General features: G+C 55.4%; 3 protein-coding genes across 3 annotated transcripts in view; 1 reads left to right on the forward strand and 2 right to left on the reverse strand.

Annotated features, from left to right (window-relative positions):
• Positions 1 to 16917, reverse strand: part of ACACB (acetyl-CoA carboxylase beta) — a 26047-nt gene extending 9130 nt beyond the window's left edge. Inside the window, exons 1-36 of the mRNA XM_032706092.1 lie at positions 16546 to 16917; positions 15477 to 15889; positions 13993 to 14125; positions 13419 to 13557; positions 13071 to 13180; positions 12817 to 12898; positions 12244 to 12342; positions 11845 to 11954; positions 11481 to 11591; positions 11107 to 11316; positions 10592 to 10762; positions 10172 to 10333; positions 9792 to 9955; positions 9014 to 9164; positions 8830 to 8933; positions 8054 to 8135; positions 7347 to 7492; positions 7116 to 7266; positions 6831 to 6965; positions 6205 to 6351; positions 5910 to 6098; positions 5374 to 5474; positions 5203 to 5291; positions 4981 to 5105; positions 4380 to 4493; positions 4184 to 4297; positions 3708 to 3797; positions 3487 to 3605; positions 3108 to 3245; positions 2578 to 2677; positions 2380 to 2487; positions 2143 to 2199; positions 1516 to 1557; positions 1209 to 1424; positions 968 to 1123; positions 462 to 665 (exon numbers count right to left, since the gene is read on the reverse strand). Coding sequence (XP_032561983.1) covers positions 462 to 665; positions 968 to 1123; positions 1209 to 1424; positions 1516 to 1557; positions 2143 to 2199; positions 2380 to 2487; positions 2578 to 2677; positions 3108 to 3245; positions 3487 to 3605; positions 3708 to 3797; positions 4184 to 4297; positions 4380 to 4493; positions 4981 to 5105; positions 5203 to 5291; positions 5374 to 5474; positions 5910 to 6098; positions 6205 to 6351; positions 6831 to 6965; positions 7116 to 7266; positions 7347 to 7492; positions 8054 to 8135; positions 8830 to 8933; positions 9014 to 9164; positions 9792 to 9955; positions 10172 to 10333; positions 10592 to 10762; positions 11107 to 11316; positions 11481 to 11591; positions 11845 to 11954; positions 12244 to 12342; positions 12817 to 12898; positions 13071 to 13180; positions 13419 to 13557; positions 13993 to 14125; positions 15477 to 15880 — 4773 coding nt within the window. The 5' untranslated portion in view covers positions 15881 to 15889; positions 16546 to 16917. The remainder of the gene's footprint in view (positions 1 to 461; positions 666 to 967; positions 1124 to 1208; positions 1425 to 1515; positions 1558 to 2142; positions 2200 to 2379; positions 2488 to 2577; positions 2678 to 3107; positions 3246 to 3486; positions 3606 to 3707; positions 3798 to 4183; positions 4298 to 4379; positions 4494 to 4980; positions 5106 to 5202; positions 5292 to 5373; positions 5475 to 5909; positions 6099 to 6204; positions 6352 to 6830; positions 6966 to 7115; positions 7267 to 7346; positions 7493 to 8053; positions 8136 to 8829; positions 8934 to 9013; positions 9165 to 9791; positions 9956 to 10171; positions 10334 to 10591; positions 10763 to 11106; positions 11317 to 11480; positions 11592 to 11844; positions 11955 to 12243; positions 12343 to 12816; positions 12899 to 13070; positions 13181 to 13418; positions 13558 to 13992; positions 14126 to 15476; positions 15890 to 16545) is intronic.
• Positions 16918 to 17010: 93 nt separating this feature from the next.
• UNG (uracil DNA glycosylase) lies at positions 17011 to 22002 on the reverse strand. Its single transcript, XM_032706103.1, has 7 exons — positions 21821 to 22002; positions 21055 to 21255; positions 20876 to 20971; positions 20024 to 20121; positions 19528 to 19616; positions 18781 to 18959; positions 17011 to 18301 (listed from the first exon to the last, which is right to left on the reverse strand). Exons 1-7 carry the CDS (start codon positions 21908 to 21910, stop codon positions 18161 to 18163), a joined length of 894 nt encoding a protein of 297 aa, XP_032561994.1. The 5' UTR covers positions 21911 to 22002; the 3' UTR covers positions 17011 to 18160.
• Positions 22003 to 22092: 90 nt separating this feature from the next.
• Positions 22093 to 24214, forward strand: ALKBH2 (alkB homolog 2, alpha-ketoglutarate dependent dioxygenase). The gene is made up of 3 exons (XM_032706104.1): positions 22093 to 22362; positions 23099 to 23297; positions 23441 to 24214. The coding sequence occupies exons 1-3, from the start codon at positions 22155 to 22157 to the stop codon at positions 23778 to 23780; spliced, it is 747 nt and encodes a 248-aa protein (XP_032561995.1). The 5' UTR covers positions 22093 to 22154; the 3' UTR covers positions 23781 to 24214.
• The last annotated feature ends 488 nt before the right edge of the window (positions 24215 to 24702 follow it).

Raw genomic sequence — 24702 nt, forward strand, 5'->3', positions numbered from 1 at the left:
TCTCCCAGTGTCATGATGAGTCTTCTGCTGGAGCACTCCTGAGCTCTGCCTGGCCAAAGTGCTTGTGCCTGTGTCTCAAGCACGATTTTCCACCCCAGTTTTTGCTATTGACGGGTCAGTGTCACATTGCTGTGCTGCAAGTACCAGTGACACCATAACCTTCACCTCCCAGACCCAAAACTGTCTGACCATGCACCAGCATCACCCCAAGGAGTCCAACTGGATGGAGCTCAGAACATTTTGGAGCAAAGTATGACCATGGGGAGTTCAAATGGATGCAGACAGAGGGGAGTGAAACCAGACCAGCCCTGGGAATGCTGTTGGAAGTCTGGGGGCTCTGGACAGACCAGCACTGCAGATGCACAAGGAGTTTTGCAGAAGCCCCCCCAGAGCTCTGCCACAGCCAGCAGTGCTCAGGCAGTCATGGCTGGGTTCTTGCAGCTGGAGCTGTGGTTACTCACATTGCCAGTGCTGGGGTCCCTCACTTCCTTGTAGAGGCTGATGTCCAGGTAGTACCCGGACTCATTGGTCAGGAAGAGGCGGATGGGGATGGCGGTGGCAGTGGGTGTCAGGCGGATGTTGATCTTCACCTCGGCCTGCAGGACCCGCAGCTTCCAGAGGCGGCTGCCGTAGCGCATCACCATGGAGCGCACCGACTCCTCGATCTGGGCATGGGATGGCACACGGATGGGTTGGTGGCTCCAAGGACAGCACTGCCCGCAAGTGCACAATGCCAGGGCTGGAACAGCCCTACTGCATCTCAACCCCAAACAGCCATTTTGGATTAGCTTTGGAAAGCCCCTTCTCTCTTCCCCATCCCCACGGCCCCCCATCCACTGGGGGGAGGAAAACAGCTGTGGGTTGGTTGCTCATCCCTGCAGTGGTATCAAGCTCAGGGGGTGACAGAACCTCCGTCTGCAGATCAGCAACGCACAAATAGCAGGAAGCAGAATCCTGAGAAACACACCTTGGAGGGATCCATGATGACGTTCGGGACGAAGTTGAGGAAGATGTGGTTGCAGTCGGTGCGGACGATGGTGTTGTTGAAGGCCACCTCCAGCTCATCCATGGCCTCCAGGAGCAGCCGCTCGCCCTCGTTCTGCAGGTACTCGAAGGAGGCCTCCTGTGGTGGCCCAGGCAGCTCAGTGGTGCCCAGACCACCCCTGCACCCAAAACGTGCCCACCAGGGACACCCGGCACCGCCTTGCCTTGGTGATGAGGTCGGAGTGGCGCACAATGGCGCGGATGAAGAAGCGGTAGTCGGTGGTCTCGGCGCCCGCCCGCACCTTGGCAGCCCCCAGGTACAGGTGCATCTTGTGGTTGGCGCAGGGAATGGCCGTCAGGTCGAAGTTGCGCATGCGGCTCAGCTCCAGCTGGAAGGCGAGTGCCGGCTCCAGGTGCCGGTAGATCCGATCCTCTGCAAACTGCCCCGGCACAGCCGTGAGCCCGCGGTGAGCCAGCACTGAGCCAGTGGTAAGCCAGCACCACGGGGGCTCCACTCCCACCCGCTCCTACCTCGTCCCTGGCTCTGAACGTGAAAAACTTTGGGAATTCTCTCTAGAAAAAAAGGGAGAGAGAGGACAACGTGAATAGTCCTGGCATGCAGAGGATTGTTCTGATTTTCAGTGGATTCATTAAAAGTCAAAAACCTTGCAAGCTTCACTCCCCAAAGGGAAAAGGGCTAGGACGAATTAATTGGGTTAGACTTTAGAAAGAAATTCTTCCCTGTGAGGGTGGGGAGACCCTGGCACAGGTTGCCCTGACGAGAAGCTGTGGCTGCCCCATCCCTAGATGTGTTCAAGGCCAGGCTGGATGGGGCTTGGAGCAACCTGGGATAGTGGAAGGTATCCCTGCCCATAGCATCAGGGTGGAATGGGATGTGCATTAAGGTCCTTTCCAACACAAACCACTCTGACTTTATAATGATTCTATGATGCCTTTTAAAGGCAGCTTAAAGCTATGTAGTGGCCCTGCAGGAACCACATTACTGGAGATATGAGCTACATAAAGGCTGACACAGGAGATAAATCACTTACTGAATCACTCATTAATAAATTTCCAGCTCCTGATGCACAATGGGTTCATCCGTCCCTCAGTGCTGTATAAGATATTTAGAGATGTTGGAGGCTCAGTTGCACTCACCTGCTGGGCAATGAGGAATGTGATTCTCCGGAGACCATAGTCCACAAGGATATTTTTCTACAAAGAAACAGAAGATTCCAGCAGTCATGGGAGCATAAGCATCTCCAACAAGGGAGCAAACAAAACCCAAGCTATAGCATTTTGGTGACCCCCTCCGTGGAGATGAGGCAGTGCCATGGGGTACAGTGCCCCAGCTTGAAGGCTCTGCAGAAAGGGGGTCCAGCCCCAGTGACAGACCTTGGACTGGGCAAAGGCCCTGAAGATGGGCACCAGCTTCTCATCTTCCACATGGTCAGCTGAGCAAAGCGCGATGTTGAGGATGTGGATTGGCTCCTCTCGGATGTTCTGGCAACAAAATCCACCAGTCAACCCCAACCAGCAGCACCACTGCCAGACCAGCACCACCTGGGGGGTCAGCAGCAGCACTGTGCCCACCTTGGCATCATCCTCTTCATAGATGGTGGCTTGTGCCTCGCTGATGAGCCCGCTCTCCGACGGAGAGTTGGCAAAGCAGGAGATCACTTCATCGAAGTTCCTGCCCAAACAGCAGGGATGGGGTGACCACACAGCACATTGTGCACCCCTGCCTGAGAGGACAGCACCAGGTGCCCACTGTGGCAGGGACACAGGTACCAGCACAACAGCCCAAGGTGTGTGCCGGCTCCGCCAGCCCATGGTAAACCCACAGCTCATGAAACACAGCTCGGAGCGCTGCTGTGTTACAAGCAGAGATGTTTAACCTGGGCCATGTAAGCTTTATCCAGGTCCCACATGTCCCCAAAAGCCACATCATGTCCCCACCAGGTAACTGTCCTACTGAGAAGACCCAGCCTCCAGCTGTGATGGGAACTGGAGCTGCCTCAGGCACTGCCCAGCTGCAGCTCTTCCACCCTGTTTTGCTCTCTAACAACAACAGTGGCACCCAAAATGCACAAAACCAGCCAGGTATGTCCCTGCATCCCCACCTTGTGAAGTCCTCAAATCTGCTGAAGGCCACCATGACTCCCATCCGCTGGCTTGGGGGGGAAAAGCCGCTGTCCATGAAGAGCTCAGTGCTGTGCCGGGCCAGGTCAGGGTTGGAGATGCTGATGGGGACAGCCATCCTGCCAGGGGAGCAAGGCAACCATCAGCCATGGGGAGAGGCACCTCTCCAGGGTCCAACCAGGACCATGGAGGTCCCACATGGGACCCTGGCCTGGAGAGAGCTCATTCTGCTCCACCAGCAGTGGGACAGCACAGTGAGCAGCTCCTGCTGAGGGTCCCTGTGCTTCACATGGAGGGAATGGTACAAACCTGACAGCTTTGCAAAAAGAACCATGCCCAGGGGAGTGGGACCCCCTGTACCTGTTGGGGTGGGAGGAGGGCAGCATGAACTGGAACTCCACCAGGCAGGTGCCATCCGAGAGCTGCCGGTGCTGGAGGCTGTTCAGCTCATAGGCGATGTAGCCCCGCCGCACATACACCTGAGGGGGATGCAGGGGGTACCACCATGCCCTTGCTCCCTCCACACCCCCCTGTGCCATCCCCAGGCCCCCCCGTGCCCCCTGCAGCCCCTCAGCCCTCACCTCCAGCGCTGCCATGCGCACCACCCTGTTGGTGTGGTAGAAGAAGACGGGAAGCACATCAAAGATGGAGGTTTCTGACAGGATCAGTTTCTGGGGGAAGAAAGCAGAATTTAGGGCAAGGATGAAGCGGGACCAGCTTGCTCCATCACAGGATGGGGGAGGCACGTTCCAGATGGGTCCCTCAATGAGGGGTGAGCAGGACTGGCCACTGGGGTGCCCTGGAACAGCCAACCCACCATGGGGTCACAGACAGAGCCAGACATAGATCCACATGTCAGTTCCCTGCCAAACGCAGTGCAGAACAAGGGATGGAGACTGGCAGCACGGGAGTGCACCCTCTCCTCTGCTACACACAGCCACTGCAGCTGTAGCACTCTCAGTGCTTTTTTGGCTATTTTTAAGATTAAACCACTTGCAGCCAGACCCCCTCCCCAAAGCCACCTGAATTCCCTCTGGAAAAATGCACAATTCCCAACCTTGAGGTTCTCAGGGCAGTACTCGTGTCCATACATGTCGATGGCAGAGATGAAGATGGACTCCACCTGGTTGTGCCGCAGCTCGTAGGAGGGCATGTGAGAGGCAATGAGCACCTGTGAGGGGAGAGGTGGAGCTGGAGTGAAGGGCACAAGGCTGGGGACAGGGCTGGGATGGCACCACGTGGTGCTCACTGACCTGCCGGGCCCTCAGTGCCACTTTGGAGTGCTCAGTCTTGCTGAGCTGTGTCAGCTCATGCAGGATGGCCGTCAGCTCGTCTGTCAGCGTGGGGTCACGGCCACACAGCTGGTCCTGCAAGGCCACACCAGCACAGCTTGGCTCAGGCATCTGGGCTGGATTCATCCCAAACCCCAGTATCACATGGGATGGCTTTATCCTGCACCCCACACTCTCATGGGATGCCTTCCTCCTGCACAGGATGGCTTCATCCCAAAACCCAACCCCACACAGGCAATGGGGATAAAACCCAAGGTACTAAAATGGTGCAAGATGCTCTTTGACCCAAGTGACCCACACAACAGAGGGGAGATAATTAAAATAAAGGCACAAAATAAAGGGATAATGAGGTAGGAATGGACACTTGAATGCAAACCTCAAACCTTGGGATGCATTAAACAGGAGCAGAAAAGCTGCTTCCCATGTGTCTGTATTTCAAGGAGAAAGCACAGGGCTGTGACAACTGCGGCCATCCTGCAGCGATGCAGAGCTGCCTCGGCACACAGGCTCTTCCCTGCCACCAGCCTTTGCTCCTGGAATCTCAGGCATGGGCTGTACTCACAATTAACATGATCACCAGCAGGTTCTTCTTGGCCACCTGGGCGTGGGAGAAGATGCTCTCCAGCACGGGGTTCATGTCGGGTTTACACTTCTCCCGCAGGCTGATGACACACTTGTCATAGTGAGCTGTGGGGCAGGGCATGGTGAGCCCTGCAGCCCCCCAGAGAGCCCTGCACCCCCCAGAGCCCCATAGACCTTTCCCCAGAGAGCTCTGAGCCCTCACCATGCTGGAACTGTGTCTCTACTTGCAGGTAACGCCTGAGCAGGTCCAGCACCACTGTCTTCATGTAGCCCCGGATGCCACTGCGGTACCTGGGGACCAAAAACCCCACTGTGATACAAGGAAGTGGCCATGGTGGAGGGACCAGGGGGTCACAGACAGCACAGGGCTCACCTCTGCACCAGCTGCACCAAGCTCTGTGTGTTCATGAAGAAGACCTCCCGCTCAGCTTTCCTCTGCAGCGTGGCTGCGTGGGTGTCCAGCACGTTGGCGATCTGTGGGGAGAGGGGACAGGCTCTGGGGTGGCTCAGGGGCACAAGGCCACCAGCTCACCCCTTCCCTGGGGATGGGGCTGCTGCACCTGGAGCCTTTCCCTTGGTTTTTTTCTCCGAAAGTGATAAATGCTAAGTGGCAAATAAATACAAAACAAATACAGAGATAGAAACAAATACAGAGATAGAAACAAATACAGAGATAGAAACAAATACAGAGATAGCAACAAATACAGAGATAGAAACAAATACACAGATAGAAACAACTACACAGATAGAAACAACTACACAGATAGAAACAAATACACAGATAGAAACAAATACACATAGAAACACACATATTTTCCTCACCCCTAAGATCTTGGTAGCACAAATTCAGGCAGAAGCTCCAGTTAAAAGGAGTGGGGCAGAGCTGGGTGCAGCCCCTGTGGCGCTCACCTGCTGGCTGGGGAAGCGGCAGAGCACCGAGGTGATATTGCTGGCATACTGTGCCATCACCTTCCGGATGGACTTCTCCACAGACAGTGGGATTCTTCCCGAAATGCTCGTCATGATCTCCTGCAGCTCCAGGAGGGGCAGGGCAGGGTCCCGCAGGGTGGTCATCAGCTGTGCCACCCATTCCTTCACCTGTGGGAGCAGAAGCTGGTGCTGCCTGCTCCCACCAGCACTGCTGGGCTCGCCGTCGTGGCAAACACGTGGCAGCAGGGCAGGACACCTGGCACATGGCACCCACCTTGGCCTTGAAATAGGGCTCGGGCAGGCAGTACCCGTTCATGATGTTGGTGAGGTTGTCCAGCACATTGCGGAGAACTTGGTGCTGCTTCTCGCCGGTGATGGGGAGGGTCTGCTGGGCTGGGAGATCCCCTGTGAACGGCTGCGCCTGGAGAGGGCACAGGGAGGTGGCCTGACCTGTCCTTGCTGACCTGGGACAGACCCTCCCCAAGAGCTGCAGCTGCCCCAGAGGAAGCAGCACGACCTCTCCAGTCTGCTTTGCGTTAGATTCAGAGGAAGCACTTGACATTCAGGTTCATGGCTGTGCCAGTGCCTCATCGAGCTAAAAGTGCAGAAAACCTGGAGATTTTAGTGCTTTAGATGCACATTTTTAGTGCGTGTGAGCCTCTGCACACCCAGTAAGCACGTGTGGGACACTGAAACAGAGCAATCCACGTGCAGCAGTGCTTAAGCCCCAGCACAACCGGCTAAGGGACACGGCATGACCCCCCGAGGCACGGGGACACGTCCCTGTGCCGCCCCAGTCAGGGCAGCTCCTCCACTTTGTCCCGCAGGGAGCATTCCCGGGATGCCAGCTGGGAGCAGGCAGGAGGGGACAGCAGCGTGGCAGGGCCCCCGCAGACTCACGGGCTTCACTTTGGTGGGATCATCGAGCTGGAGGCGAGCGATGACACAGCCGGCCTCCAGCAGCGCCCCCGGCCGCTTGATGTAGTGCACCCGCCCGGCCTCCTCTACCGTCAGCGTCATGATGATCTTCATCACCTGGACGGGGAGGGGTGAGACCGTCAGCGTGACAGCAGCACCCCTGGGCTGCAGATCCCACGAGCATCGCGGCAGCGCGGGTGGGTTCCACCTTTGCCATCCCCCAGCGCTGCAGGAACGCTGCTCCTCCAGCTTTTCTGCAAAACTCACCTCAATTTCTGCAAAAACCTTCCCCTTGTCCACGTGGCCACCGTCTTCCACCACGTACTGCAGCAGCTTCCCCGCAGAGGGCGAGCGCAGCACCGTCGGGTCCTTCTCCTTCTCGAAGGTGCATGTTTTGTTGCCGATAGTGATCCGGTACCTTAAGGAGAGGGAAAGGTGTCACCAGCCAGCTGTGGGTCAGCGGGGATGGTTGATGGGGCCCTGTGAGGAGGGAGGTACCTGTCGATCTCCTCCTTCATGTAGGTGGTGTAGCTGCAGCCGTCATAGGACAGCAGGAGCCCGCCGTCGTTGAGCCGGTGCACGTCTATCTCGATGTGTGTGTGGTTCATGATGACCACGTACGTTGTCAGCGACTGGCGGGCGACCTGCGGGCAGGGAGACCCCTCAGTGCAACCCCAAAACACCACAAGGATCAGGCTGGGGGTTGCTGGGGGTGGCAGAGAGTGAGGAGCATCTCTCTGCACTCCGTGCAAGGGCCAGTGCCACGGGATGGGGCTGTGCCAGGAGGGAAGGAGGCAGCAACCTCCTCAGGCTGCACCAAGGAGCTGGTTTAACTCACAGCCCAGAGCTGGGTTAACTCACAGACCAGAGCTGGTACAATTCACAGCCTGGAATTAGTCTAGCTCACAGCCCAGAGCTGGTGTAACTCATGGCTCACCTGCTGCTTTCATTGTGAGTAGGGAGTTTTGCATGAAGTTCAACTAATTGGGTTTAAAAGCAAGAAAAGGAAGTCTTTTAATAAACTTAGGGCAACAGGGTGTATGAAACCGTCTAGTTAAAATGAGGTTATTAAGGTTATGAGGTTATTAACCTCAGTTTTTACGCTGCACTGTTTTAAAGGACCTTTGTCCCTGAGGGCAGAAACAGGTCCCTGTCCCTGTGCAAGTGCTGTGGCCGGTTCAGGGGGAGCACAGCACTGCCCTCACCTGCAGGATGTACTTCACACCCTCGTAGATGAGCTCCACGTCGACGATGTTCAGCAGGGAGGCTGCTGGCAGCACCTGCCCCCTGGAACACAGCGGAGGGGTCAGGCACCACGGCATTCCTTGCCTCTCCAAGCATTGGGATGCAGTGGTGCTGTTGGGGCATGTAAGCTCCCAGCTGGCTGTGGGAGGGAACAACAGTGACTGGAGGGGACAAGTGTCAGCTTTAAATGACCCACATGAGCACTATGTACAAACGGATCTGGAGGGAGGCCAAGCACTAGGAAAACACTCAGATAAGGTATGTGGGAGAGCCCTGGGCACCCTCCAAGGCCAGAGGAATAACCTTGATATTCAAAAACAAAAGCAAGCTGCATGAGCCAAGCCACTTTCCCTTGAAAGCTGTTTTCCCAGCCTTGGGAAATCTTTTCCACTCTCCAAACAGAGTGATAGCAAAGGAGCCAGAGCTGTGAGTCACAGCAGATCCCCATCCCCGGCTCTCACAGGGCGACTGCCACTAGACGTGCAAAGCTTCTGCAGCAAAAATGGAAGGAAGATGGCCCAGGAGAGCAACACTCAGGTTTCCACTGTGGCTGCCCCATCCCTGGAAGTGTTCCAGACCAGGTTGGGCAGGGCTTGGAGCAACCTGGTCTAGTGGATGGTGTCCCTGCCCATGGCAGGGAGATGGGAACTAGATGGTCTTTAAGGCCACTTCCAACCCAAACCATTCCATGACATTCACTCCCTGTGCCCCCCTCCGGGCAGTCCCCACCCCACACCTCTCCAGCGTGTGCAGGAAGTCGGTCATGCACGTCCTGAAGGCAGCATCTGCCACATTCAGGGCACCACAGACAAGCCCCAGCATCGTGTCCGGCTTCTCTGCCTGAGGGGGGCAAAAATAACAGGGTTTGGGTCCTAGACCAGGAGGGGAGTGGTGACCCCAGAGACCCCGGTGTGCCCCACCTGCACTTTCTCAGCGATCAGATGGTCCAGCCAGCCCGTGTGTATCTTGTTGTTCTGGAAGCTCTCTGTCTCCAGCAGCTTAATCAGATACTCCACTGTGGTCCGGAAATCCCCACGGATAGACAGCTCCTTCAGGGCAACCACCATGTTCCTTTGGGGAGCAAAACCCTCCATTAATGACCAAGAATACAGTGTTTGGCTTTCAGCAGAGGAAACGGGGGAGCCACGGGGACTGGGACGATGAGCTTCTGAGGTGATGAGCTCTGAGCCCTGGGCACCTTCACAGAATAGAATCACAGGATGGTTTGGGTTGGAAGGAACCTTAAAGATCATCCCATTCCACCCCCCGCCATGGGAAGCGACATCTTCCACTAGACCAGGTTGCTCAATGCCCTGTCCAACCTGGTCATGAAACAGTCTTGGATGAAACAGGCCCACAGTCAGAATTCTCTTAATAAAACACTTAAACACCCAAGACAGCCTCGCTACATGTTGTTCAATTCCTGAATGGACACTGCCATTCCCAGGCACTCGGCAATGCTCAGGACATCACTACCATGCATCCTTGAGGATCAGATTGATAAACTGGGGCCATAGCACCACCACAGTCCTAAAAACTCTGGCTTTGGCTGGACAGCCCTGGCAGCACAAGCCAGCTGCTCAGCACAGTGGCACTGTTCTGGGCCTCTTGGATAAAAGCCACTTTTTCCAGCTCATGCACTGATTATGACTCTTGCTGAGGACACCCACCCCCTCCAACCCATCCTGCCACACTCACGAGATGGCCTCCTCCCGGTTCTCTCCCCAGGAGAAGCAGTGCCCGAACTGGGAATCAGTGAACTCGTGCAGCCCCCCGGCCGCTGCCACGCTGAAATACCCCCAGACGTTCTTGCTGCTGCGGAAGTTCAGCTCCTGCACCGTCCCTGAGCTGGGCTTGAAACCCTGAGCCAAGACAGAGCAGGGATGGAGGAACCAGGACTGAGACTCATGCAGTGAGACAGGGAAGGGGAACCCATATGGGGAACTCATGTGAACATTGTCTGGCTGGAGAGGACCATGCCCAGATCAACCCCACAAATGGCAGGGTTGTGGGGTTGTCCCTCGTGCACCTTGTCCCCATGTGTGGGGCTGGTGCACGAGGCCCCGATCCCAGCTCACCTCCTCGGGGTTCTCGCTGGTGATCCGGGCAGCAATGACGTGGCCTCTGGGCACGGGGGGGTTGGTGGGGCTGTGGAAGCTGATGGGGGTGTCCCCCCAGGGGCTCTCCCCGTACAGCACCCGAATGTCTTTTATCCTGTGCAAGGGAACGCCCATTGCGATCTGTGTGAGAAATAAGGGCTTGAGCTGCCAGAGCAAGACTTCAGCATCAAAATTAACACTGGGAGACATCAATAGGTGATTTGAATGCAAAGCTCCCAGAGAATGCCAAAGGAGAAAGAGGGATGCTACATCACTTCCACTTGTGCCTTCCGTCCTGATATATGGGACAGATTCCCTGAGCCAGGCTCCAGCCCAGCACTCCTCTCTAAATCACTAAATCCTCTAACACACCTTGGAATCTCCCGTGTGTACAGATACCTGCAGCTGGGCCGCTGGGAGGTTCACATCCGCCACCATCTCCGTGCACGGGTGCTCCACCTGCAGGCGCGGGTTCAGCTCCAGGAAGTGGAAGCTCCCGTCCTCGCTGTACAGGTACTCCACGGTGCCTGCGCTCACGTACCCCACCATCTGGGCCAGGCGGACGGCACACTGCGGGACAGGGGAGACCCCGTAGGGATCAGGGAATCAGGGGAGAGAGAGACTGGCTTGGAAGGGACCCACAGGGATCATTGACCCAACAACTGGCCATGCACAGGACACCCCAAAAATCCCATCCTGTGCTTGAGAGTCCAAATGCTCCCTGAACTATGTCAGGCTTAGGGCTGTGACCATTGCCCTGGGAAGCCTGTTACAGTGCCTGACCACCCTGGACAGGGAGTCCCTGCTGGGCTCGGGAGTCCTTCCCTTTCTTAAAACCCCAATAAACCCAGCAAGAACCAGACCACTCAGTTTCCCACTAAAACCTCATGCTGCCCCAAGACCAGGCTGCCCACCTTCTCCATGACCTTGGTGACGGCGGGGGCCGCGATGGTGGCCGGCGCCTCCTCGATGATCTTCTGGTGCCGGCGCTGGATGGAGCAGTCGCGGCCGAAGAGGGAGATGGCATTGCCGTACTCGTCAGCCAACACCTGCACCTCCAGGTGCCGCGCGTGCTGCGCCAGCTGCATCAGGAAAATGGGCGAGCCGGGCGCCTCCGCCTGCACCTGCAGCAGGGAGAGGGTTGTGCTCTGCCATCACCCCCCAAAATTCACCCCAGGAGGGAGGCAGAGTTCAGGCAGAAAGTGGGAGATGCCCAGGGTGGGAGCAGAACCTGCTGTGTGCCCCAGGGTGGATGGGGACAGGGATGAGGGTTCTGGGCACCTCTTACCTGACGGAAACAGGCACCAAATTCCTCTGCTGCCTCCACTTTTCGGATGCCTTTGCCCCCACCGCCTTCTGCTGCCTTGATCATCAGTGGGTAGCCAATCCTCATGGCCACCTGAGGAGGGACAAGGGCTGGAGTGACCACAGTGCTTTGGACCCCAAACCACCACCCCAACAGCCCACACAGCTCCATACATCCCTGAGCAGGATTGCACCAAGCCACTGCCATGCAGAGTGACAAACTGCTGCTGCCACAGCCTTGTGTCACTGTCACATGTGCTGGAGGCCACAAGGGCCAGGGCAGGCAGGCTCTGAGGAGAAATCATGGTGAGCAAGAGACAACCAGCTGCCCATGGGCTCAGTGTTACCTCCAGGCCTTCCTGCAGGTCCTTCACACAGCCCTGTGCGTACGTCTCCAGGGGGATGCTGATCATCTGCTGATGCTTCTCATCCTCCTCAGACCACTGGGCCATCAGACCTGTAGGCATGACCAGAGCTATGGTCACCCACAGGGTGGCACAGCTGGTGGGGCATCCTGGCTGTGCCCAGAATGCTGGAGATTCTGCATTGGCACACACCATTTCCCATTTCCATGCATCCCATCTCCAGAAACCCCTCTGCCCAAACCAACAGCTGCAGTGGGGTCCCCAATACCTGCAGCCAGCCAGGCCAGGGACCCCAACCTGGTGTTTGTTTGGGGGGCAAAGAAAGGCAGGGAGAGGGAGTGGGGGAGCAGGGAGGATGTGAGGGCTGTGAGGGGCTCTTACCGCTCCCACTCCATGGCAGTGTGGGGATCTCCAGCGTCTGAGCCACGATGGTGGAGGCAACTTTGTCCCCCAACGCCCACATGGCATCACTGGGGGGACCTTCAGAGAGGAGGGAAGGGGTGAGGCGGTCAGCCCAACCCTATAGGTCCATTCCCATCATATGGAGGCTGCAGGGAGCTGCTCCCCACTGAGTCAGCACAACCAGCCCTCCCGCAAGGAGTGGAGGCATGGGAAACACCCCCAAACCCACTTCCCAGTTCAGGATGGAGCTCAACCCTTCTCCAAGGGGAGCCCAGGCTGACCCTGGCTGGGAATTCCATAAGGTTTACTCCCACCTAACATTCCTCCATGAACACTGCATCAGCTCGAGAATTACAGGGAAAACTCAGAAAACAGTGGGATTCCTGGGAACGTTGCAGGAAACCAGCCTGGGGTCTGCCACTCTGCAGGGTGGGCATGCCAGAGGCACCAAAGGGGCATTCCCAGTGCAGTGTCCCTGGGAGCGAGAATGTGTGCCCACACCAACCCAACACCTGCTGCTCCCTCCAGGACAGGGAAGCAGTGAGACCTTACCTAGGAAAGCTATCCCGTTTTTCTGCAGGAGTTCTGGCAGCTTGTGGTTTTCCGAGGCATGTCCCCAGCCAGCCCACACCGCCTGGCACATGGAGAAGGAGCATTGGGAATGTTACCCCTGTGCTGGATCTCCCATTGGCCACACGCTGTGCCCAGCTCCTCGGCACACAGGGACACCACCCATTTTGGGGTGTCCCCTCTGCCCAGCAGCTTCCCTTGGTAAAGAAGCGGGAGACACAGGAGTGGCCCACTACCTGGACTGGGATCCGTTTGGAAATGTCCACAATCAGCTCCACGTTGGCGTAGTTGTTGTTGTTGGTCCCACCAGGGACAGGCACATAGTGATCTGCCATCTTGATGTACTCTGCAAGACAGCACGTGGGGGTGCTGGGAGCCAGTCCCATGAGCTGCACCTCCCCCTCAAATCCTCCACCCTGGCAAGGCTGGAGGGGAGGAAAATTACTTCCTCCCAAATGTGACTGCACAGGAGGAAAGTCTGTGACCCTGGGCCATGCAGATCCCTCACATCCCAGGCAGGAAAGAGCTGCCCCCACTCAGCCCCAGGCAGGGAACTTCCCTCCTGGGATGCTTCCAGGAATTACCTGCGTTAGCCTTGAGGTCCTCAGGGGTGACCATGACCACGAAGCGGATGGTGCGCTCGTTCCGGAACATCTCGTATGCCCAGCGGCGGATGGAGCGCATGCACTTCACGGCAGCAATGCCGTTGTTGGCAATGAGGACCTGGGGATGGGACAGGGGGTGGCAGGGTGGACCTTCTCCTTGCTGCTGGGGTGCAGGACTGGGAGTATGGCCCCCAGGGATGGCAGCAAGGGGACAAGCGACGGGTGTGGGGCAAAGTAGGGTGGATGTGTTAACCGGGCACTTCCTGACAGTACATCCTGGCAGAGCAGGAGGCTCCTCAGCAGCATCCCTATGTCTGGGGGATAACCAAGGATGGGACTTCAGCCACTGTTTGTGCCCACCAGCCAAAGCCTCTGTGTGGTGTTCCCTCTCCCAGCCCATGAGAAGCTGGGCGATGAACAGCTTTGGGCTGCCCTGGGCTGCCATCGGTCTGAGCCCAATGGACATGGGACACTTGGGCAGTGCTCAAGGGTGTCCCTGTGAAAAGCAGTGACACCCCCCCCCAGTTCCAGGCAGGGGCGTGTGGGGACAGACCTTCTCGATGACACGGTTGCCCCCAAAGCGGGTGACGAACTCTGCCGGGGAGGCAACAGAGAAGTCTCGCTGCAGATCCATCTTCCTGTGCTCATGGCCCGGCTTCGGCAGGTGTGTCCCAGACATGCTGGGCCTGCAGTGGGATGTGATGGCTGTTACTGACCCCATAGCCACCCCAGTGTGCCCACAGCCACTCTAATGAGCCCACAGCCACCCCAGTGAACCCACAGCCACGCCTCTAGGCTGAACAGGGCATGTTCCAAACCCCATGGCACAAGCACCCAGCCTCTGAGAGGTGCAGCCAGGCTTGGGCCTTCCCATGGCTCTGCCCAGAGTTTTAAGCAACTTCTAGTTCTAAAGCAGGTTCACATCCTCCCTCATAGCTCAACCAGATATTTCGCTGTTATTCCATAAGTGAGCTATAAATAAACAAAGGAGGGAGGACCACCCCTGGAACCCCCTCAGACAAGCAGATTTTGTACAAGTAGCACTTGGCACATTTATTTTAAGAGGATACATGCAAACCCCTCTGGGATGTTGGCAAATGTCCCAGTCTCTGCCTGCACTCAGGGTATTTTCTGAGTAGCTGGAGCACCCCATCGGACAGTGACAGGTTTATCTGCCCTCCCTCAGCCCCAAACCCACCAAAGCCCATCCCCTCCTGAAAACCACAACAACCCTGTCTATAACATGACTCAGGCAGGACATAAGGACATTCCTTGTATGTGGAAGCACAGAGAAGCAGCAGGGATAGCGCTGGCAGCTCTGTGAGCCCACCCCAAACCCAGCACAGCAAGAGCCACTCCCAGGCTGTCGAGTGTCATAACATGTCCCCACAGCCAAAGAGGTGTTATTTTTAACCCAAGCAGAGAAGCCAGAGGAGCTGGGCAGCAGAACTTGGTTTCCAGTTGTTCCTTCTGGCCCTCAGCTGCGCTCCCATGGGAGCTGACTGGTGCAGACCAGCAGAGAGCTGCCCCACAGCCCTGACAGTACTGGGAAAAGTCACTGTGAATTTGCCCAAAGCTCATCTAGTTCTCATTAATTCATCACAAAACACCAAAGAGCTACTTTCATAGACTTGCAGGAACAGCACAGGAGCATCCCACATACTCCAGTCCTGCGGGGATGTGTTTCCCCACATACAATACCAAGAGTGTCTTAGCATCGCCCCATAGCAGAAGCAAAGTGACCCTGGCAGCAGGACTGGGGCCCTTCCATCCTGTTTAACATCCAAAACAGCGATTTTGGGGAAGCACCTCCTGCCCTGGTCGTTGCCATGCTCATGCACATGGTGCTGCTGTCACAGAGCGCTTGGGGACGCCAGCTCTCCCTGGGGTTCTGCCCCAAAGGGAGTTGGAGTGGGACATCGACTTGGGGGACTCAAGAAGCATGTGTACCCCAATTTTAGTACCAGGTTCCCTGAGAAATATATCCACCATCTCCAGCCTGGCCATCCCGCCGCATTCTCAGCCCCAGCACCGTACCTGATGCCCCTGGGAGGCTCCAGAGAGGTGTTCACAGCGGGGGACTCGGGGATGGTGGCCCCCACCCCAGCCAGGCTGCTGCGCCGCCGGCCCACCCTGAAGGCCGTGGTCATCACCTCATCATCGGAGTTGTCATCAAAGGAGCCCAGCACAAACTTGGCAAGGGATGGGCGGCGCAGGGCAGCAGGGTTGTACACGGCCAGCTGCTCCTGCTCCCTGGCCACGGCTTTGGTGGCCCTTGGTGGTGGGTGGGTGTCCGGCGGGCTCACTTGGGATGGGGGCTTAGCTGCGGAAGACTGCTCTGGGGTCTGCTCCAGCTTCTCCTCCACCTTGCACGGAAGGTTGGACATTTTGGCCCAAATGAGCAGCACCAACAGCAGCAGGAGAAGGGCAACCAGTAGCATTCACCAGCCCTGGGAGAGGGGGAGAACCTCAGTCATGGAGAACCCAAGCCCCTCATCAGCTGGAGTCACGGCAGTAAGCCCCCAAACGCAACGGCCCCTTCCCCATTCCTCCCCACCCCACAGCCCCCACAGTGCCAAGCCAGGCATTACCAGGCTGACCACAGGCTCAGCCAGAGCTGTTTTTCCTGCTCAGAGCAGGGGAAGCTGTGAGGGGGCAATGGGGGCACAGGAGCAGCTCTGTGAAGGGATGATGAGGGCACCAGAGCAGTAGAAGCTGTAAGGGGATAATGGGGGTACATGAGCTGTGAGGGGTGACGGGGGCACCAGAGCAGGGGGAACTGTGAGTGGACTACAGGGGCACAGGAGCAGGGGGAGCTGTGAGGGATAAAGGGGGCACCCACTGGAGCAGGAGGAGCTGTGAGGGGGCAATGGGGGCGCAGCCCCACTCTGAGGGGCTGACATGGCCTCCCACCCCCCAGCCACTGGCAGCACCCTCAGGAGGGCAGCACGGCCACCCACCACCCCCAGCCTGGCCCCTCAGAGATGGGGGGGCCTTAATGGAACCCACAAATCTCTACAAGTGGGGTCGATCATCCCCATCAAACTGGGGATGGCAGGGAGTGAAAACCACCACAGCCCCCTCAGCCCCGGGAAAGGTCACTCACCATCGGTGCCGACCTGCGTGTCCCCTCACACCAACACAGACAATTCCAGCTGCTCTCCCGGTCACGCTGCTCTCAGTGATCACTCCCTGTGTCCATCTGTCCCGCCCAGGCCGAATCCCACCCGCTGCCAGGGCCACTCCGCGGGGGAAGCACGGCCCAGGCCCCCCCGGGGTGTTCCAGTGGCGTCTCACACGTGACAGTCACGTCAAGCACAAATATTTCCCCGCTAACGTGTCTGGAAAACTTCTGCTGGAGCTGAGGGTGGAAAGAGGGAGGGAGGGCCCAGGACACCCGATCCTTGGGGGACAAAGGTGCCCTGGCCCTGTGCCTGGTCATGGGGACAGGGAAAAGGACAAGCTCCTGTGTTTATCTCCCTGAGAGGAGCAGGGACTCCCCTTCCACCCGCTGAAGAACCAGAGCCTCCCTCCCTCCCTGTGTTGTTGTTCCTCCCAATCTAACACCACATAAACAATGTCAGTTTTATTTAAAAAAAAACAAACTGGGGAAAAAAACCAAGCAAACAAAATATACAGCAAGGCCACAGACAGTGTAAACTTCACTGTTGATAGTGTTACCTCAGAGCAAATACCAAAGGAAGGTTTACAGGGATACTCTATAAAAACTGATGTAATATCCAAACAAAAAGGGCACTTCACTTCCTTTAAAAGGAACTACAAAGTCAAAGATGAGCTGGAAACCCAGGACTGTGAAGTCCATCACTTCATCCTGGAAGTCCCAAGAGTTATTGCTAACAGTAGCTGGAAACTTTAATTTGCTCCTAAGGTGGCAAAACACAAAGTTCCCTCTAAGACTTTAAAATATCTGAAATAATTTGAAACGATCAGCCCATCAATTGGGAGATGTTGATGAACAAATCTTTGCTGCTGCCATCAGCAGGTACCCCCAGGTTCATGGTCAGCACAGCTCACCATCATCCAGGTGATCTACACACCAACGAAGAACCTAAAAACTGATTTTCCTCTCTAAATGGCAACAAAAAACTCAAGAGCATGACCAGAGCCTTGGTCACAGCCTTCCCTTGGCTACTGGGAGGATTTATCCCAAAATCTTTAGAGTATGGATACACCAAGTAACACTCCTGACAGTGTATTGTCTTTACAGCCCCAAGAGGCCATTTTTGTAACAAATCTGTAGAAAAAAGCTAAAACCAAAAGCATCTTTCTTTTCCTCACAGGGAGTCAGCTCCAAACCCCCAAAGAGGAAACCTGGATCTGCCTGGGAGGCAAAGAGGCAGGAGGCAGCAGGGCATGTACAAAAGTTGAGCAGCTTCACCCGTAAGAAGTGACATCCCTTCACCAGAGCCTGAAAAAATATTCCCATTACAACAACCACAAATTGATTCAGAACTCTGGTGTTTGGGCATTTTTTTTGCTCCAAATGAAGCTGAGACCTACTCCAAGAGCATACTTGCCTATCAAGGACTCCAACGTGCTCTTGAAAAAATAAACATTTTAGAATATATATAAAATGAAAGTTTAGGCATTTGTTCATTGATCAACATCCAAAGAACAATTCTCAGGTCAGCAGAAGTTTTTGAGAAATGAGCCAACCCCTGACACAGGGGCTGCTCTCAATCCTGACGCCCAGGAGGTGCTCAGAGTGCTTTCCAGTCGATGGGCTTCTTCCCATATTTCTTGAGGAATTCATTTGTCTTGGAGAAGTGCCGGCAGCCAAAAAACCCTCTGTTGACCGAGAGGGGCGAGGGATGAACCGTCTGCAGGACGTGGTGGCGCTTCTGTGAACGTTGGAGGAAACCGCCCGTTAGATTTGCATGTTTTTGGCTGCTCCTGCCCCGGGCAGATGTGATTTCCCCTCCACTCCTCCTCCTGCACCACCCAAATGTGACTTCCCCTCTACACCTCCTCCAATACCAGCCTGACACCAGAGAACCAGCCATGAAGGCTGAGACTTCTGTCCCACTGAGCAGAGATGGACTGTGTAAAGCAGCAATGCCCCAGTCATTTCCCAATAGCAAATTTCACGCTGATTCATGAGCCTTTTCCTAGGAAAAACAGCTCTGTCCCCAGTGGGACACTTTGCTGACAACAGGAGGTTACACTTGCTCCAGTTCGCTTGCTCAATTCTGGAAAAGGCTAAGCTGGAGCAGAAGGGTCACTCAATTCACAGAATTCAGGCAGGCAAAATTCCCAGTCCTGTAAGGAAAGTGCCCTCTAGTGTCCACCAAACTGAGGGAAAATCAGGGAAAGGCTGTACCCTGTCGATGGAGCTGCCTTTCCTCTGGGCATAGGCTCCCCACAGCATGAACACGAGCCCGTTCAGGTTCTTGTTGAGCCAGGACACCACGACGTCCGTGAACTGCTCCCAGCCCCGCTCCCTGTGGGATGTGGCCTGGTGAGCCCTCACAGTGAGCACAGCGTTGAGCAGCAGCACTCCTGGGAAATACACCACATGGACAGGGGGGGGAAACAAGAAATCAAGTGTTAATCCAGCCCTGGAATTGTCCAAGGCCAGGTTGGATGGAGGGCACCCTCAGCAAGGTGCTGATGACACTGAGCTGTGTTGTGGGGTCACATCCTGCAGGAAAGGGATGGATCCATAGGGACCTGGAAGACTGGAGAGCTGAGAAGATGGGGCTGGCACAGGGTTCCCAGAAAAGCTATGACTGCCCCACCCATGGAAGTGTCCAAGGTCAGGTTATACGGGGCTTGGAGCAACCTGGGCTAGGGGAAGGTGTCCCTGCCCATGATAGGGGGTGGAACAAGATGAGCTTTAAATCCCTTCCAACCCAAACCATTCTAGGATTTTAGAATTCTAACTGCTTTTTCCAGTTTCCCTTCAGAAACAAATTCAATTTTCATTCTAAGGGACCTGCCAAACAACAGTTACTCAGAACTGATTTTCTATCCTACAAATGGATCATTTCCAGCCACAGGTCTGTTTTCTAGACTGGCTTTTTTTCTGCTCCACAGTGACCAGATCATTGAGTGTCTCTGAGCTCACCTTGCTTGGCCCAGCCTGTCAGATCCCCATGGCCAGGATGAGTGAAGCCCTCGATGTCTGTAGAGAGCTCCCTGTAAATATTTTCTAAACTGCAAACAAAAAACACCATAATTTTTTTTTTACATTCATATTTAAAGACAAGACCAAGCAGCACCACTTACTGCTCTTACACCAGGCAAGAAGGTATTGATTTTAATCTTATTATTTAAGATAATAAAGCCATTTGTAGAGGCAGGGCAGTGAGGACTCCCTTTGTGTGTCTGGCTGGAATCTTAATGAGGTCTCAGCACAAGTGGAAATGCAAACTTACATCCAGAATATCACCAAATTATACAGAATTACCCATATTTTGCAGTGATGTTTTTTTTCCAGTCAATGCACAATTCAAATTTAAGTAGTTGCACAACTCTTCACATCAATTTTCTGGCTCCCAGCTCTGAGCAACACAGAACTGCAAATAATTTGTGACCAAAAGGGATTTTGCTAATTGTCCTACCTGGGGGGAGGTGGAACAGGCTTCTGGACACTGAAACAGAGCCCATGAGCTTGGTTAGGGCCATGGTATGGATCTTGTCCCAAAATTACAACCTTCACCTGAAAGCAGACCTTGGTTAGCACTGAATTGAAATCAGTTTTATTCCCAAAAGAGTAGGAAAAAAAAGGCTTATAAATAAGCTTTAACCTAAAAGAGAGACAAAAAAGGCCCAAACCAAATCCAGGAACTGAAGTTAATCCCAGACATCTCATTATTAACAAGTTAAAGAGCACAGACCCCACCTAATGTGAAGGATTAACATCAGACAGCTTTACTGCTAAAATTATGAATACAATTAATATGATTTGAGTGTAGAAGACCAACATTTTCAGAGCCACAATAAAACACCTTGTTGAGATATTTTCCAAATAGGTTTCACCCTATTTTAGCTTTATGCCACATTTACTGTGATATTTTTGACACAGTTTATTGGAAATTACATTACCTTACGGTGTCTTCTTTTAATTATAGTTCATTACAGATCAATTAAAAGAAAAAAGGATGTACAAGATCCAAAAACTATGAAGTAGATAAAGCTGGTAAGACTAGAAAAAAGATCAAAAGTGCAACTATGCTTTTAAAGGAAATTCTGTTGCCTGTGTGGGTAATAAAACAATAAAACCCTGTTATGGTATCAGAGATGAAAGGGAAGGCAGAATTTGTGAGTTAGGTGAGACAAACAATAACATCCACATCCCGTGGGACTGAAGTTTAAGGGATAAAACACTGAACTAACGTGCTTGGGCACCCAACCTGCATTTTCACGGTGAGAGACCCCGAATCCCCCTCCCCAGCCCCTGCAGCTCCACTCACATCCCAGATGTCGCACATCTGCGTCCAGGTGAAGACCTGCTCGGGGGGCGGATACACCGTGTAGCGCTTCCTCTCCTCGGCCACGAACGCCATGAGCTGCGGGGGCAAAGGACGGCTCAGCGGGGGCCGAGGGGGGCGCAGCGCCCGCTCGGGGAGGGGCACGGGGGCCGCTCACTCACGTCCACGAAGTATGGCTTGGAGAACTCCCCGGCCAGCTGCCGCCGCCAGCTGTCGGCGAAGCCCGGCGGCACGTTCCGCTGCGCCAGCAGCTGCCGCGCCGCCTCCTTGTTCCTGCGGATGCGCTCCCGCTGCTCCTCGCTCAGCGACGACGCCGCGCCCGCCTCGTCTCCCGACGCCTTCGCCTTCTTGGCGGCGCTCGCCTGGAAGCAGCGGGCAGGGAGGAGGGGGAAGATGCGGGAGAGCAGCGGGCGCGGCCGGAGCCGCGAAATCAGCGCGGCCATGGCTGGACAAGCCCCGCCCCGGGGCGGCCCCTCCGCACGCGGAGCGTTCGCGGCAAAACACCGAGCGCGCCCCCATTGGCCGCCGAGCCGCGCGCGCCCCGCCCACAGGCGCGAGACAAAAACTCCCGCTCGCTATTGGCCAGCGGAAAAGCGCCCTCTCCTTTCCATTGGCTCGCCTCGGCGGGCAGAGAGGTTTTCTACCCAGCAATCGTGACGACAGCGCGTCTCTCATCGCCCATTGGGCGGCGGCGGAGCGTGGCCGCTTGACTGGCAGCTCAGTCGCGCGTGCAGCCGCGCGGGAATTTGGAAGTGGTGTTTACTCCCCATATCCCCCTCACAAAAGGCCGCCAGAACCCCCACAGATATAAACACGCGCACACACACACACACATATACTGCCAGACACACATACGCCGCTGCCAGACCCCTTTCCCTTCTCCCCCCTCTCCAGACCCCCCGGTTCCCTCAGCCCCCCGCTCGCTACCTCAGCATCTCCTTCTGGCTCCGGGGAGCGACTGCGCTTCTTGGGCGGCGCGGGGCTGAAAAAACAGTGCAGCGTCCTCTGGCCGATCATGGCAGCGGCGGAGCGAGACAGGGAGGGAGGCAGCGAATGAATGACTGAGTGAGGGGCGGCAGCGGCGGCTCCAGCGGGGGGGGGCGGGACGGCGGTTTGGCGCCAAAACAGCGCGCGTGCGCTGGGAGGCGGGGCCGGCCGGGACAGGGGGCGGGGCCGGCCGGGACAGGGGGCGGGGCCATTCGCGGCCCGCGGGTTCTGCTGCCCCCGTCCCTCCCTCGGGACGTCGTTCCCGGTTCCGCCCATGGATGGGTTCGTGGTTAAGGTGCCCCGCGGGCAGGCGGGGGGCGGTGGCGGGCAGGGGCGGCGGCCCGAGGAGGCCAGGCCGGGCCGGCCTCCCCTGCGGCAGATCCGCGCCGAGGGGCTGCGCTGTGACTATCGCATCCTCTTCCCCAAGGCCGAGGCCGACGAGATCTTCCAGCAGCTGGAGGAGGAGGTGCAGTATTTCGAAGGTAACCTCCTGCCCTGTGGGGGAGCCTGAGCTGCCCAGGGAGGTTCCGGAGGCTCCATCCCTGGGAATGTTCCCAGGGAGCCTGGACAGTGTTCTGGGAGACCTGAGAGTGGCTTGAATGAGCTCCAGTGCTCCTTTCCAACCTGAGCCCTTCTGTGTCCAGCTTGGGCCCCCACACGTCCCCCCACCCTGCCCAGGGAAGCATTTCCCTGCCCAGCCCAGCCAAGGTGAGTCCCAGAGCGATCCCAGGGCGTGGGCACAGCTGGGGAGGGTTCTGCAGGCACCTGGTGTTGGCACAGTCTGGCCCTGAGAACCCGAGAACGCAGGTGTGACCCTGCAGGGTTGGATTTGCTCCGCTGGAAGTGTTTGTCCAGTGGTTTCAGTGATGTTTTAAGAGAACTGGGTGGTGGCAGGCAGAGGCCACCACCGGCCTGCTGTAGTGGCTGGAGTTTGTTGGAAGAGGCAATTTATGAAATATGTCCTGTTACATTAATTCAATGGCAGAATGCGATGGGGATGTTGGTTCTGTTTATCCCATTTAAGGGGGATAAAAAGGCAGTGTCCACCTTTGTCGGGACAGAAACACAGGGAACAGGGATGACAGCTTGTGGGTTATCATAAGCATCCTCATTGTCTGGAGATTCCCAGAAGCTGCAGATCCAGGAGAATGTAGGACTGTGCAGAGGTAACACAGACTTGGGATTGGTTTTGATCCTCCTCGTTTCTTGTTTGAACAGATGACCTGACAAAATTGCACATATTTGGCACGTGGCACAACATCCCAAGGAAGCTGGTGACCTACGGAGACCCTGAGTTGTCCTACACTTACTCAGGTGTGACCTTCCATCCCAAGCCATGGATCCCAGTCCTGAACCGCATCCGGGAGCGAATCACTCTGGCCACAGGACACACCTTTAACTTTGTCCTCATCAACAGGTACAGCTGGTTCCCACTTGCATCAAGCAGCTTGTGGTTCAAATGAAATGAAAAAAGCTTGTGCAGCACTTGGCAAACGGCTGAGGGGTTGACATTCACTTGTTGAGGGGTTGGTGGAACTAATGAATGTGCTCTGTGCACAGGTACAAAGACGGCCTGGACCACATCGGGGAGCACCGAGATGATGAGAGTGAGCTGGTTCCCCACAGTCCCATTGCATCTGTGTCCTTTGGAGCGTGCAGGGATTTCATCTTCCGGCACAGGGATTGCAGGAGGAAGGGGGTGAAACGGGGCCTGGAGCGGATCAAGCTGGAGCTGGCCCACGGCAGCCTCCTCATGATGAACCACCCCACCAACGTGTACTGGTACCACAGCCTGCCCCCCAGGAGGAGGGTCATCACCCCCAGGGTCAACCTCACCTTCAGGAAAGTCATGGCTGGGGACAGAAGGAGAAATATCCACCCATCAGGGACTTCTGACTGAAAACAGGAGCTTTAGTTCCTGGTGGACCTGTTGGTTCCTCATTCAAACACTGGCTGTGGTGATCCAAGGGACTGGATGAGCAAACTGAACTGAGAGAGACAGTGGACTTGGTAATTGCTAATGAAGCCTGTGACCACTGATCTCGATGCCAAGATAGCTTTCCCTCTGTGAAATGCTGCTGATAAATATTTTTGGTAAATAATACCTTTGTTTTGCTCAGGAGGAAGTTTGTTCTCAGCTGATCTTAATCTAATTAGTGCTCCTAAAAAATCAAAATACTCCATAGCCTCGAGTTACAGTTTACAAACACTATAAAGCACAAGCTGTAATCATTTAAAGCTGATACTCTTTAGCGGGTGACACTTTCTGTATTCTCTCTCAATGAGCTTTAGATTGTTTGGTTTTTTATTTAAATAAAGTACAAATAAGACTGACATGGAGGAGTGCTGAGGTGTGAGCACAGTGAGTGCAGTGTGGCTGGCTGAGTGTTTCAGTCACTGTGACTCTTGTCTGCTTGAATTCCTCTGCTGCTGGAGGGTCTTCCTTGTGCTCAAGGAAGCACAAGGGTCTCTCCTTCCTCAGGTCCTTTGTACCAAAACCAGGCAGCAAAAAAATGACCTTTTGGGGAAGAACTGGGCTGGACCATGTCCATGGACCTAAATAATTATCCCTAGGGAGCCCATCCTGACTCTCTGAAAACCATCCCCTACTATGCTCATAGGGAAGCTGCTGGAATGAGGGAAGTCTGTCCAGGCAGCAACAGGTCTTGAGGAATCAAGTAATGGTAAGTTCTAAGTGAGAATGGAAACCAAACCCTGTGTTAACTCTGGAATTAGGGGTAGGCTCTGGCCTTCAGTGGTGGCTCCATTATGTTTCAAGACATTCCCACACATAATTTTAATTTCAATTCCCACACAGGTGA

This window comes from Chiroxiphia lanceolata, chromosome 18 (genome assembly GCF_009829145.1).
Source record: "Chiroxiphia lanceolata isolate bChiLan1 chromosome 18, bChiLan1.pri, whole genome shotgun sequence".
NCBI classification, from domain to species: Eukaryota; Metazoa; Chordata; class Aves; order Passeriformes; family Pipridae; genus Chiroxiphia; species Chiroxiphia lanceolata.